We start from the raw sequence: 15,877 nt of genomic DNA, 5'->3' as shown, positions 1-15,877 counted from the left end.
TCAACAGCCCATGCGTACCACGTGTCTTAAATTGGCACATGGTGCAGCAGGAGGTTGCTTTACTGATAACGAGTGCTTCCATACTCTTGACAGGAAGTAGCTCATGATATGTACGGTGGATTTTTATGAAATAAACACTTTACAGATTGAAAGAGGATAATTCAAGCTTTCCCTACAGCTGCAATGTTGGTGAGTTCGATGTTGTTTAATAGAATTAGATAGGACTTTTCTGTTTGGATGAATGGGCTGTCTATGGGAAGTAGCACCTACTGTAGGTAGCACCTTGCTGGCAAGATGGCTGCGGTCTGAATAAAGACAATAGACCCTCACAGGAACATTTTACTCTTACAGAGTTAAATCACCTCTCTGGAGTTTGCCAAGTTTGTTTGGTTTCCTTGCTGTGTATTTAATGTACTGCAACATTTGACCACGGTGTGGCGCTAAAGGTCTGCATTTTCAATACAGCCCGCTGTAATGAAGACGCTTGCAAGGAAAAGTCCTACAATGTTATTGCAAGCACCGCAGCAGTCTCAATATGACAAAATGACAACTGTAAGCTGCAACACATAATACACATTGCTACTGCATATGGTTCTGGATGTCTTTCCTTTACAGAAATGCTATTTTTATGAATATATCGCCTCATTTCTGGTGCCTTATACAGTTGCCATACCGCCAGTTTACTCTTTGGTTTCCACACGCACACGCACACACACGCACGCACGCACGCACACACACACACACACACACACACACACACAGGCACACACATACGGACACTTCTACTTCAAGGTGGGCTGTGTTTGTGTCGTTTCCATTCTCCACCCATGGAGTCAGGTTTGCAGCAAATGTGCCAGGAGACAGAGGTCCCCATGGAGATTCCAGCTGGGGAGCTCTCCCAGGTGCAGGTGCATGTGCTCCGGCCAGCTGTCAGCCAGGCTGAGGCCCAGGAATTGAAACAGGTGAGGTCTCCCACAGCCTCTATAGACATATATGACTTGCACCGTTGTTGGTTACCTTTTAAGACTTGGTCACACTCATATGACGGCACTGGGCAGGGTCATACAAATGTTATGTCTATGGGCAGAAAATTATACACTTTGCCTCAAATAATGGCTACTGTTACTGTAAACCAGACTCTGGGTTTTTCGGTAAAGCATGTTATGATGAGCATTCGCTGTATGGTATGTAAAACTGATGTCACGACACAATAAGTTTGAGAAAATAAGCTGCCCTCCACGTGAAAATGAACGGGGGAATGTTATAGAGTACAAATGTTATTTCCAGTCCAAACCCACGATTCAGTATAATGATTTTTATTTTTCATCCTGTATGTTTTAAATGCTAGTTGGTGAGACCACAAACCAAAGTCTGTATTGGGTTTAAGAGAGGGAAAGAGACATGGTCAGTTATTTGGTCAGACGGCAGAAAGTCTTTCCATACAGGACCATATAACACTGAGTTGGGTTTAGATGCACGGTCTGTGATGACAGAACCCAAACAGTGACGCAAATTCAGGACAATTATTTTTCATTTAGCGACATCATTACAGGTTGCTTAGAATGAGAAGGTTTGTGTAAAACTTCTGTGCATATTTGTTTTACTAACCCATACATAATTACTTTCATAAACAGTTTCCATTATGTATTTGGTCTCAATATAGTCGGCGTTAGTTAATGCCAATAGTTTCTTGTTAGGACTAAATGGGAACCTGGCCATATCATAGAAGGCCAATAAAACATATCTTGAATCAGGCTTTGTGAGCACTTCACAATGGCTATCCAGTTAATTATTATACATTATAACAGTGTCAACAAATGTTTAAATGTTTTTTTATCTTAGTGTAAGTCGATATCGCTCTTGTCTATATAATCATTTTTCAAACAAATTCATCATGGCGGTAACAATTAGAACTAGTTCAGTGTTAATGTTTTGGGTTGTCTATTGTTTCTGTATCAATGGCTTTTTGTCTACAGCTGATACGTTATAATAGCTAAGACTTCAAAGGATACCAATTTTGACATAATGCTACACTTTTGGACACACCCTACTCTTAATGTAATTCATGGCAATAGAACAAGCTTCAGTGGTTAAAGAGCGTCTACTATTCTGCCTTAAGTGCTTTTAGCAAATGCCCCGCTTTGTCCATGCATATCACGCTGAATATTGTTTGGAATTGAAAATGTCCTTGAAATTAACTATTTCAAAAGAATGACAAGAGTTTTAGTTTTATTTTTGTAATAGTGCATTAGACTAAATGTTTAAATTTGGGGGTTTCTACATGACTTACTTCTTTTAGCCATGATATAAGCAGTTGCTAAAAATAGTACATTTCTCTGTTTATTCAATGACGCACCAGAACTCCTGCAAATGTAAGAGTATATGGCATGATTAGGTCATATTAGCCTAGTTTGAAGTATTTCCATCACAATCCAACATAGTTGTCCGACCTGAAAGATGGAATGCAGTTGTCCTTTGGTGTGTACAGAAATACTATCTGTTTTCTAACTCCTGTCTGGACCAGTTCCTGTGCGCTGCTGCAATGTCCACGTTTGCTGGCCAGTGAAAACTGACATAATGTTAATGGGTGTGTGTGAGCGTGAGTAGGAGAACATAATATTAGTTTAGAAACCATGGTGGTGGGGTTTGGAGTGAGTGTTTATTAGGTTTTGCTTGGCACACATCATGGTTTATTTAAGTTGTTCCATCGACCATAACATACACAGTTGTTAGACCGTGGAGATGTAGTCGTATAATTCACTGAACGCACTAAAGTGAAGACAACAAATGTTATTGTCCGTCAGATATCAGTGACTCCAGGAGACCAGCCGATGTCTTTTAATGATCACATAGACACATACACCATAGCTATCATATACCTAGCTATAGCTATCATATTGGTCACTATAATTGTATCACAGCTGGTGTCAAATTGTAATGCTGACATTTCGTCTGCAGCCATTTTTATTAGCTTCCCATTTTCTGTGTGGCCAGCCAGGGAAAGAAGAGAGAATTCTGAAAAAAGGGTGAAAAAAAAAGTCACCTATCACCCCTTTTTCTACCCACTCTCTATATTCCACTGAGATAGTACCTTAATTCTAACTCACTGACCCCATCTTTATATGGTCTATCTCTACATATGGTCGAAGTTTCATCACTCCCCTTAGCTTCCTCCGTCTCCCCCCGCATTTCTGTGTTGCATCTCCCCTTCCTTTATTTGTGGCCCCCTCCATGCTCGTCCAAGTTCAGGCAAACTAATGACATGTACTTTGTCTTTCTTTGTCTGTGTCTGTGTGCTTGTGCGCGTGCGTGTAGATTTTCATGCAGCTGAAGAACCTGGCTCTGGAAGCCGAGACGGAGCTGGAGCGCCAGGACGAGGTCTTGGATGCCGTGACCGGCTCCACAGAGCGGGCCACCATGCACGTTGACAAGCACACCTCGCGCATGAAAAGATTGCTGTAGCGGCGTTCACAACCATCAACCAGACGTAGCCGCGAAATACAGCGTAAGTTTCTTATCGTTGCTATTTTGGAACCGTAAAGGTTTCAGACTGACTTGCACAAAAGGCAGACCATGCCAAACGTTGAACGACCGATTATGTTGGTTACTTATAGGTTTCCTACTTTCGCAACTTTGAATGCTGTTATAAATCTGTTTCAGTTTTAAGTACACTATAGTGAATTCTTCTGCGCTTCACTGAGCAACCTTGCCAAAATCCTCAGTCGCACAAATCCTTAACTCAATGTGGGGCTTTGCTCAAATTATATTCTTATATTTGTTTCTCTCAGAATGTGGTTATCAATCCTAAATTTGCCACTGGGTTACATTGAAAAAAGCAAAACAAAAAAGAAAAAGCAGTGATATTTCCAGCATAATGTTTGGGTCCAGTTTTAACAGACTCTTCGATATGCGACTGCGTTGCTCCCAAACTAGACAAACACATGTATTTGAAGTGACACATCCAGTTGTAAAAGTGCATGACAGACCTGATCTAATCCCTTTACATGATGTAATGGGCGACTGTTATCCTGCCACATCATCTTCATGCTGTTCCTCTATATGCTTTTGGCAGAAAGTTGCATGAGATTACACTTTGCACCGATGGAAAAAGGTCCGTAACATTCCCAGAAACCTGGGCATGTGTTCTATAATAAAAAATGAATGTGAAATAAGTAGTCCCAATAGCAGATAACATTGTCAATGGCGTTAGTTAGTTTTCCATTTTGTGATCCATTACTTTGATCCTTCCATTTTAACTGGTAATTGTTTGTCTGCCAATGCCCCTCCTGTCCAGGTCCTTGGCTCACTTTCTGTGGACACAGTGTCACTCTGGCTTCGCGTCTTGCATGTCCCAGTGTTACTGTTTTGCATCAAAGAGAAATATTATATCATTATCGGTGTATAAAAAAGCAGACTATAAATGTGCAGAAGTCCGGGAAGTCTTGAAAAACACAACAAAAAACACATCCTTACTGTATGTTTTAATTTAAGTATAATAAAATTATATAGGGTTAGGGACGGGTAGGGGACGTCTACACAGCAGCATAATGTACATTAATAGCTTATCTTATAAATCTATTAGGTGTAAATTACATGCTATAATACTGTAATTCTGTGATTTATTGTTGTACTAATTTAATTTGTAATGATCTGTTATTTATTCGTTATTTTAACTGTGTCGTTTTTGACTTCCCTACTATCCCTAGTAATAAAATGGATGAAAGATATAAATACCTGTACTTTTTAGGTCTACTGGATGAAAGATATAAATACCTGTACTTTTTAGGTCTACGTACTTTAGGTCATTCGAATGGCAATTCCTATTTAGCTGGAACTGATATGGGGAAAAAAGTTTTGAAGTATATTCCTGGTTAGGTAACACATATCAAAACAGGGCTGCCATATGAAAAAGTGGCATGGAGAATGTCAAACGCACGCTAAATGGAAAAGGAAGTTATTTGGGAAGTTATTTACTGTTTCTTAGTGCCATGAGTACCGTTTCATGGATATGACTCTCTTTGTAAACCTGCCATGGGGCTATTATAACACTCCTCTGGCTGCAGATGATTGGCATTTTCTGTTCACCACCTCTGTTGGGCAATTTTCACGAGAAAGGGGGACCGCTGCGAGTTAGGAGCCCAGATTCATTTGATTTGGCAAGCAGTTGGCACTTTCAATTATGACTCGGGAAGAAGCCTTACTTTAAAAGGGAGTGAAAAGAGGACCAGCAGCCTCGCTCAACAGCTCTCAACCCAGTCATTATGAACTTATCACTTCAGTTAAACACAGCCCACCATTATAGATGTGAGAGACCCATAACATTTAAGCACAGGATGACACAAAGGAATGACCGGACATGGCAGTGCTGAGATTTGTTTTTTTCAGTTTGTTTTTTTTCTTTCTTTTTTGCTCGGGAGAGAATATGTTTTCACAGTGTAGCCCATTTATTTTTGTTGATTTGAGTGATAAACAGTCAGATTTTGGAAGTCCCAAAACTCCAGAAGCATACCACATGGTTATGTGAATTCCAACCCCTAAAAAAAAAAAAGGTTAGGGAAATAGAGCACATACTGGCGTGGTTTAGAAGCAGCCTTGCAATACGAGGAAGTGGTGGCGGTCTTGTCTGACCACAGATACATGAGATCCGGCTTTGCCTTCCTAACGGATGGTATGGAGACACGAGGGATTCTGCTGGCCTTGACTTCCAAGTCTGTTTACTTGATAGTCCCTGTGGTTGAAGAGAGCCGCTCTCATACAAGGAGCGTGTCTCAATTGATGGTCAATCAATCAACCCTCGCTGGGAAAAACGGCAGCCTGGGCTTGTGGGATTCTGTGAGGGCACAATGTGGCTTGCACTCTGCTCCAAAATGAGGAGGTTTTTTTTGTGATTGTAATACAAACTTAAGTTAGAGTTGTCATCTCATTTCCCATCGGGAAGTCAAAAGTTGTTTTTCCTCTTGAATTCAGAGATGTTTTGACATCTGACGCAATGTCCTGGTAAACTCTTTGTTTTCCCTTGCTTGACAAGACGTGTTATTTTTGTAATGAATTTAGAATTATTTAGAGAAATCATTTTATTTTTTTATAATGTTTGAACGCAATATGTAAATACAATTGTTTGTGATCCAGCACCCATACATTGTTTACATTATACATTATATTTGGCTGCACGCAGTATCAGTATTTAATTAACAGTTTTGCATGTTGACTTCAGAAATGCATATGTTCACGCTCAGCGCACCAAATCACGAGTTACACTTTATACAGAAAAGAGTGACACCGTCATGCTACGAAGCATACATGAGTCTTCCAAAGCATGTCTGACTGTAATGGCCTCATTTTTGACTCATGTCCTGGCTGGCCTCTCACTGGTGCAGGTGTTGCTGCGTTTCCTTTTGCTGAGGGAGTTTCTAGTTTCAGGAAATAAGGCCTGTTGGTTAATGTTAGAACTGGGAGAAAAAGTTCCTGGAAGGAAGGTGCCTGAGTCCAACCACGGGGGCTGGACTCCAGAAGAAAGAGATATGACACACTACATCACCATAATGCTATCAGGACATAAGAAAAAAACATACCATTCTGTTTGTAGTAACATCTACTGTACATTAGACATATTCCTTATGTGTCAAGCTTGTATTGCACATTTACTTTTAATAACATTTTGCCAGTTCCCATTTAATAGTTTATCAATTTCTTGCATGCATCTTGGTCAAACTTTTTACGCCTCGATTATTTTTTTCTTCTGTGGAGAAGAAAAAATAATCCGTATTTAGTCTATATGGCTGATATGGTACTTTCCCAGATGCTAAGCAACATGATGATTTAATTTGTGCCGTGCCAATATAGTATTGTCTTTGGTCCTGGCTGTGCACTTTATCTATACTAAACTATCTTGATCCACAAACTTCACATATTTGTTTAAACCGGCTTATAGGCAGTCAAGCTAAATGTATCACATTTGAATTATTTCTCAGAATGTCACCTTAGAAGAACACTCGGTTCTACCTGTAATTCGAGCAACTTATATTGGCAGAGTTCCAAAGATGACTGCACCTGTTTGTTTGTGGCGGACTGGAAGTTTATTCTGAAGGATTTCTGATAGACTGACTGGTTCAGTGGATGTTGTTATGGTTCCCGTTCCCTGTTACAATGTCATGATACTGTCACTTGTTATTAGGTTCAGTAGGGGGCAGCAGTGAGTTGATGATGACATTTAATTGATGATCACAAAAACTGGACCCTCACTCAGAATGTTCTGCTGCTGGTAAAAGGGCAGCATTCATTTCTGCTATCCTGCTACTGTGATAGACCAATTTGATTGATTTAAGTATTTATTAACAGTTTGCAGAATGGGTACATTTAAAATGAAAGCACAACTCAATACAAAAACCGTCCGTAGGTGCCTGTTTTGTCTTAATGGCTGTTGGTAGGGCGGCGTGCCACATTTTGATGGCATAGGAATGAATTTAGTCCCTTGTTTGTGCCAAATCTGGGTTGCACAACATGGTTTGTTGAACCCCCTCTGGTGTTGTGGGTGTGGGACTTTGTTGACATTAAGGAAGTTATTTAGACAGGTACATGTAGTATGCAGTATATTGAGCCAATGAAATGACTGATATTGCTACCACCCAGGCAGCCACCAATTATGTTTCTCCTCTATGATTTCAGAATCATCTTTGTCACATCAAAGTCAAATGGTTTCCATTGTGCTATTTTTTCCCAAGAAAACACAGACAGGGAAGAAAAGGGGGGGGGGGTGTCCCATTGCAATTTCGTTTGTGCCTTAGTCATAATTTCAAATTAAAGGCTTGCACCCCCGCACTTTAATCCTTACTTTTGGAAATTTACAGTGAGCACTGAGCACCGTAATGGAAACCTACCAACCCAAGTTTCTTTTGCAGGTCTTGTTTTCGTTCTGAAACCTTTCTACTAAAAATGCATCACACTCCTCTGCTTGGAGTGAATATAAAAACACAATGGTCAGGAGTGTACCTTTGGCAAGTGTGAGGAGGAGTCCTTTTTTTTTGTGATGACTGGATTATGTATTCATTAAAATCCCATCTATACAGTTCCCCAAACAGGTTGTCAGGCCAGAAGCCAGCTCACACCGCATCAGTACTTTTACGAGTGGGCCCCCCAGAAACCTTCAGCGAGACTGTTTTTAGTGGCTCTTGCTGCAAATGGAAACACTTAGCTCCCACAATAAATTACCCACCCGAGTGATGCCACACTGCATAGACCCCCAGCTCAGCCACTCGCCTATAGCCACAGACAACAGGCTATATGGATTGTGCATAATTCCGATAAGTTTCTCTCTAAAAATAGTCCCATCACTGAGAGTCTGTTGAGTATTAAGGGGACAGCAAAGATATTATATGACCCAAGGGTTGTTGCACTGATGTGCAGTCTGCAGGGACAGCAGTGTGATTAAAGTTTGTGTGTGTGTGTGTGTGTGTGTGTGTGTGTGTGTGTGTGTGTGTGTGTGTGTGTGTGTGTGTGTGTGTGTGCGTGCGCGTGCGTGCATGCACTTACCACCTCCTTGGTGTGCGTGCGTGTGTTTGTGTGTGTCTGTGTGTGTCTGTGTGTGTGTGCCTACCACCTCCTTGGGGTTGAGACGAGGGTCATTTTGGGATAGAAATGAGTGTTTAAGCTATTCATTTTCTCTGGAGAGTAAATAGTCATTAGTGTGACAGGCCATTGATCTTAGGGCAATACCACCCTCTGATCCAAACCATTGTTTATACTTGTATGATTAAAAAGATGCAATGCTGTATTGTAGGGGCCCTGCTGTAAAATTGAACGCCCCCACCAAGCAAAGTAATGATGGTGCTTCTGTGAACACAGACCAATGGGGTCAATTTCAAAGCCACTGACAACACGCTTGAAAGTACTTGACTTTAACTTCTGTATTAAAATATCCAGGTGTGTTACAACGGCATGTACTAGTTCCCTCGCTGAAGTTGCCCGCAAAATAATCCTAATTATCATTCTCGACAAACGTGCGCGTGCTTGACCACCTATAGTGATGTAATTGCAGCTGACCAAATAGATTTGTTGTTGAAACATCGCCCCCGCTGTTCTAGCTACGTTGTGACAGCGTTGTGTGTTCAACACAGAGGGCCCGGCGCAACCATAACAAACACAGCTGAATCTGGGGGTTTACATTTCAGCTGGATGACGGCGCACGCAGCGTCTGGGTGGGACTTAGGAAAAGGAGCGCCGGGCCGGCAGCCATCGTCTGGCTTCCTGCCAGCATGGTGTATATATATATATAAGAACAGCCCTGACGGTGGGACGTACTGTACGGTGTGAAGTCACTGTCCAGAACCTGCCCAGGCCCATTTAGATTATACAAATGCCTTCTAGAATCCTGGCAGTTTCCTGAAAAAAACCCCCCCTATGTTTCTATATGTCAGTCGTTCTCAAACATTTTCACGTCAAGGACCCCCAAAAATATATGTAATTGGCCGCCGACCCCCCATCTGAAAATATGTTGTTCCAGGGACCCCCCCCCCCACCCCCGAAGCAAAGATTTGAGTTAAAAGCGTTCGCTCTGAAAGAATATATATTCAAAGACTTGCACCACATTTTCACGATTAACATAATGCTTAAAACACCAAAAGGGGTTCCCGCGCAGAATGGGTTAAATGCAAATTAATTAAAAAAAAAAGACCTGTGTTACAGGTCCCACTGTTAACAGGTCTGCACCAGCTCGAATGCAGGGAGATGGTTCGACAAAGTTAAATTCGGTGCCAGGACAAAAGGCTTCGGCCTGTAATGAGGGTGTCGACCAACAAAGGTCAGGTTGGAATAATTGTGACATGGTCTTGTTTTAAGAACTTCCAAAAGGAAGCTGCCAGCCTAATACTGTTGGCTGTGAGCACACACAACCCATAAACGGAAAGAATAATTATAACCATCCTTGGGGCTGTCGAATGGGTTTAATTTGGGAACGGAGTGAAAATGTCTACGTTCCGAAACGTTTTCAAAGTGCATCATTTCATCTGTGCTCTCGCCCTTGGCACAGTCACAAACAAAACAGCATTGTTAAAGGTTCCGTTCATCAGGTCCCATACAGAGATGCTTCCTGACGTACATTCACATAATTCTCAACTTTTTCCCAAGCAGTGTCTTGTGTTGGCCTTTTGTATTTGGATATCTGTTGAAAGGTTCTGTCACTACAGAGGTCTTACTTTAAAAAAAATAATAGAGTTTGAAGACTAAAATAGAAAAACAATTCCATGATAAATGTATGCAAAAGACGGAGCACGCTAACATTTGCCATGCACACAGACCCATTTTCTCTCCCATATCTCTCTTTCTCTTTGCTGTGGGTTTATTTCCATAACTGCAAGGAATTTTTGGACAACACCTATTTTGTGGAAACTCCTTCCGCAATCCCAAATGGTTTGTCCACGTAACCTCAGGGGAGCAGCCAGCAACTATGTAATCGGAGAAGATTGAGTACACACAGAGACCATAGCCTGGTGAGCTATTGAGAAGCTGAAACAAAGATTACCAGATGTTTACCCAGCCCTGCCATATGTGAGGTGGTTACTGAAATTTTGTGTGCAAAATGTCTGAGTGGCAGAGAGAGAGCGAGGGAGAGTCTGAACCTTTGACCCAGTGTCTATTACAGATAGAAAAAATATAATGCCTATTGACCATGAAGCTAATGGAAAACAATGACGTGCTATGTCGGTTGGCTTTCCTCTGAAGGAAATGTAGCGTTCCTCAGGATATCAGTCAGGAATCCCCTTTACTGATGGAAACCATGGAGCCGTCAAAACAAGGGCTCTATAATTCTGCTGCCTGGTTTCAATTAAAGCATTGAATATCAAAGACAATCACTCCCATTTTAATGTGCATTTTTTTATGTGTTTCCCAGTTTATTTTGATGGAAAATTTGTGGGTGGAGCACTTGCTAATTGGTATGGAAAACTTGCACCTGTGGTAGACCAATGTTTTGAGAGTCAGAAGCAGTGAATATTTGTGTGGAGGAATCCAACTTTATCCCAAAACAATTTCAAACTGCATCTGGTTGAATTTGCAACTGGTCATAAGGTTGACTGGGACAATGGCACAGGGTTTTTCTACTCAGATGTGAGGCCTTTAAGGTCTCATTCTCTCAGTTTGTGGTTCGTCATTGCCCAGTAAACAATGTTTCAACTTCATTATGAGTTATGACAAACCAGCATGATCCTATGCAGCTAAATCTGTGTAAAGTTTAACTCGGAGACTAGTGTAAAAATGTATCTTTGGAGGTCCGTTTTTACATTGTCACCGGAACACATTTAGTTTGCATACGATACTACACATACAAACACTCTAGTGAAAGTTGTTGTATTTCAATTTTTTGGAGTGCCGCTGAAAAGGTGGACCCTTTCCAGTGTTTTGTTTTTTTAAAACAAAAAACACAATTTGGAGACTGGGGTTGGAAATCAGCATCCATGCCAATGTCGATGTCACTGCATGTTAAAACGTAACACAGCTACATATTGTGGTAATAATGAATGAAAATGCCAAGTGCTTTGATTAGATCATCCCATGTCCGAACTGAAAGTTAGCAGATTGCGGAAGGATATTATGTCATTGTTTTCACAGCCCACAACAACCTTTTTTTGACGCATTCTGTATTATGTCATAGCATAACTCACAATTATGCAGCAATATATCGTAGTCGCATGAACAGATGCTGTACAAACATACTATGTCAGTTTGTACATGCGTTGCGGTGACTAATTTCTTCCTCTTTGTTTAACACCTCTTCATTTGATTGGTGGGTAATTACTTTGTAATCAATATGGCTACATTTACTAAAACGGCTGCACATTAATTTTGCGGATGTAATTGTTACGGCTTTCTTTTGCTGTTGTATGTTTGTGTGCGTGTGTGTGTGTGTGTGTGTGTGTTTATATATATATATATATATATATATATATATATATATATATATATATATAGTAAGTGTGTGCTTGATGGGGTGGACCTATCAAGACATTCTTTCCACTCTGTCGAAAGAGAGGTGGAATCACCCTGTCTCTATATATATGACAAAGTGCGTCACTCTCCGCCCTTCTCTCCTCCCCTGTGGTTTACTGGACCGGAGAGATCTATATTCTTCTAAGTCAAAGTTACTGCGGTGTTCTATCATTAGTGGTGAGCTTTAATCTCAAAATTAGAGGGGTAAATCATTAAAATATTGCTCGCAACTGCAAACAGGACGACAGAGCTAGATGAGGGTTTCCCTTTCAATTGCCCCACTGGCTGTGAAGTGACTTGCAGACTGGACTATAGACTGGAGCTTTGGATCTATGTTAATATTAATACATAATCAATGAATTATAGTATTTTATAGTCATATTATTGGATACAAATGTTTTGGGATCTTTTGAATTCTTGAAAAGTATACAATATTCACCTGCAGCTGCTTCAGCCATAATAGCCATAGCAATTATTCTTTATTTGCAGGTGCAATAGAAATGTCTTTTACAGCACAGTGTTTTTGACTGGCTGGTGAGAGGTCCTCGTCTCCCCGCTCAAAGAGCTCAATCAGCTGCTGATTGAGCTCTCCAGTGAGAAGCGGCTATACTGATGCAGTGTTGATGTCGTTGACTAATACTATGACAAAAACAAATGTTCGTCGACTACCTTTTTTCACTGGCGAAGACTAAATGGAAACTAAATAAAAACTAAGCTATATGGTGACTAAAACTAAGACTAAATATATTGACAATTTCGTCAACAAATAAAAACTAGACTAAAATGTTAGGAAGGGACCATAGTGGACAAGTCATTTTACACTTGGTTGCGATGCGTTGTGAGCTTGTAGATCGGTGTAAAATCAGTCATTACGACGGCATCAAGGCCCGCCAAAATACATTGTAGTCGACTAAATCAACCGTAGCCTACAATGTGACTAAAACTAAATGAAAACTATTCAAGAGACTAAAGCTACAATCAAAGTTTGCTGTCAAAATCAACACTCTGCTGATGGTATCAGATCAGTGTTGGTGGCTGACCAATTCACCCTTTGTCAAGTTCCGCCCCGTGGTTGTGCCCCTCTTTGCACTCATTGGTTGCCGTTTCTTGGTTTGACAAAAATCCTCTCTCTCCATCCACTACCATTGAAATAACGTGCTTTTCAGTTGCTTCGTATTGATATTCGGTGCACTCAATTCTTATTTTAAACTTGGTGTCAGTAAAAAGGAACCTCGCAGACGCAGCATGGTGACTGGGGCAAAAGTTTGTTTTTAGTTTGTTTGTTTTTTCACTGTGTAGGGCGAGTGGTGAGGAGATAGTTTCAAAAATGGCCCCAGGGCTTGTGAAACAATGTCTTGTCTGCATGGCTGCTGTTTCTGGGCAAGCATGCAATGCTGTGCATGCCTGAGGTGCCTGCAGTGTCATTGGCTCTCCCTCACAAGGTTTTGCCACATCGTTTGAGGTCCATTTCAAATGACACGCTCATCCTGGATGTCAGCAGGAACCAGTGTTGTTTTTGGCAGCAAATTTCTATTTTAGTTTAAGTCATATTCTCTTGAATAGTTTTTAATTAGTTTTAGTTTTAGTCACATTTTAGTCACTCGTAATGTTTTAGGTTAGTCTAGTTTTAGTCAACTAGATATCATAAGATTTTAGTTGATCTACAGGTGATTTAGTCGACTAAAATGTGTTTTGGCGGGCCTTTATAATTTATACTTTATACAAGCTTGTAGATCGGCTATTTTCAGCATGCAACCAAGTGTAAAATGACTTGTGTCTTTACACTTTTACTTATACTGGATCTCTTGTCCACTAGTCCCTTCCTAACATTTAAGTCCAGTCTTTATTGGTTGACGAAATTGTTAGTATATTTAGTCTTAGTTTTAGTCATCATAGCTTAGTTTTCATCTAGTTTCCATTTAGTTTTCGTCAGTGAAAAACGGTCGTCGACGAACACTTTTCGTCTTAGTTTTTGTCGACATCAATCAACACTGGCAGGAAACCGGAACTTGTGGCATAATATTTTAGTGGCTACCATGATGTGGACCTGGTCGTTGGTCGCTGACGGATCTCGCTGCCTCTCCTTGGCCTTGCACCGGCATGCCCTTGCTCATTTCAACGCAATTGCCCTGCATGTTACATTAGAATACATCTGAGCTTGAACTTGAAATATGCATCCATCCATGGGGACGCAAATTGGGATTGGCCAGAATGAGATGATGTATGATGAGGTATGATACGTGCGCCTCACTTCACGCGGGTGTGATTTTTACATTGACTAGAACAGTCCGATCCGGTGTGATCAATTGGCTAATAAAGGGCGAGGTCGTGCATCATTGTGATGTCAAAACATCATTGTGATGTCAGAACATCATTGTGATGTCAGAACATCATTGTTCTGATGTGTCAGAACAGGCCAGCTCCGTATATGGAGATCTAGGGGTGATTTGGGCCGGAGCCCGGGCAGAGGCTTTTGTGCCGGTTCTGGACAACCTGGCCCTGCACTCCTTGTGGTGGTGTGGAACGTGTGTGTGAAATTTGAAGTCGGTGGGGTTGAACGGTTCTCGAGTTATGTGGATTACAGACGCACGTACGTACGTGTGTGTGTGTGTACGTATGTATGTATGTATGTATGTACGTACGTACACACAGAAACGTGGTGCATTTAGCATATAGTGCCTTTTACACACACACACACACACACACACACACACACACACACACACACACACACACAATTGGCCGCTTGACCTCCAGAGCTACTGCCGCCCCAGGGCAGGCCGGGTTCCATGTTGGAACCAGGGAGAGGGAACGAGCTCCCGTGCTAATAGACTGTGTGCATAAGGCCGTGTGTCCACCAAGGCATTTTTCTCCAGCTGAAAACACAAGAGCTCTTGTCCAAATGGCCAAGCGTTGAAGATATTTCAACGCTTGGCGAGCAGATAAGAACACCACACACGTGAACGCGCTCAGAAAGCACAGAAAGACGCTCGTCACCCTGCTAGCGTCTTTGTGCTGATACGAAAATGTTTGCTGTTGTTTCAGCGTAATTCGTTTACTTAAAGACATGTTAGACCAAAGTGCAAATACAAATAATTCTGATTGACTGCAGTGAACTAGTCTATTATGTTATTATAAGTCATGATAATGTTGTACAGTACAGTCTGGCATTAATCTAACCATGCCCTCCCCCCTGTACTGTACTGTATACTGTACTGTACTGAATGTAAAATAGGCGCACGAGTGGGGAAACCGAGTACCCGCCTGTTAGATTATTCTGCAGCCATGATTTGTCAGTATAAGGAAACTCCACTTCCAGCTAGTGCAGTATTTCAACTTTGCTGTCACGTATTTGTTGAAATTGGGACCTTTTAACTACCGTAGAAGTGGAAGAACATCAAAGGGATTAGCCAACACAAATAGGAAGTGATCATAAACAATTGGAATAATAACCCTAGTTTTCACACATCATGCTGCAACAAATGCACTGAACCTGCAACGCTGTAGTGTTTTCTGGATCTCCAGTATAAGTGAAACACCAGAGTTTGCAGGTCACTTGCTCACACCCATTGTCACAAGTTTCTTAACTTGATTTATAGGGCTCTAACATTTCACGATATATAAAAAAACTAGAATTTATTAGTTTGGTCCTCACAATTTTGTTTTCCGGAGAGATATGTATGACCTTTTGAGAGAGAAAATGAAAAATAAATTGTGGACTCGTTAGATCAGTTACAGGGCTATTAAGCAGCTTCCTCCCGGTTGGGTCGACCACGGTCCTGTGAGCACACAAACACATTGCTGAGAGACTGCATGAGAACATTATTCTGAGGTGATACCAAAAAAACCGAAAAACCACCTAATCACAATGACATCATGTCTCTCTGACAATAGGGCC

At 41.2% G+C, this 15,877-nt stretch overlaps 1 protein-coding gene and 1 long non-coding RNA gene across 4 annotated transcripts in view; both read left to right on the top strand.

The window, feature by feature from the left end:
* The window catches only part of LOC308325602, a 276,903-nt gene that overhangs the window by 74,359 nt on the left and 186,667 nt on the right, over positions 1-15,877 (top strand). The window lies entirely within an intron of this gene.
* The window catches only part of snap47 (synaptosome associated protein 47), a 31,074-nt gene that overhangs the window by 2,103 nt on the left and 13,094 nt on the right, over positions 1-15,877 (top strand). For 2 of the 3 annotated variants that reach the window (XM_080778804.1, XM_080778802.1), the window contains exons 4-5: positions 838-962; positions 3,316-4,731. In XM_080778804.1, coding sequence (XP_080634930.1) covers positions 838-962; positions 3,316-3,462 — 272 coding nt within the window. In that variant the 3' untranslated portion in view covers positions 3,463-4,731. Of the gene's footprint in view, positions 1-837; positions 963-3,315; positions 4,732-15,877 lie in introns of those variants that run through there. The other variant, XM_080778803.1, reaches the window with a different exon arrangement.

Source organism: Protomyctophum bolini, assembly GCF_963924005.1.
Source record: "Protomyctophum bolini genome assembly, chromosome: 12".
Taxonomy (NCBI): Eukaryota; Metazoa; Chordata; class Actinopteri; order Myctophiformes; family Myctophidae; genus Protomyctophum; species Protomyctophum bolini.
The sequence above is the reverse complement of the archived record's forward strand: the minus strand, read 5'-3'. Positions and strand labels throughout refer to the sequence as shown.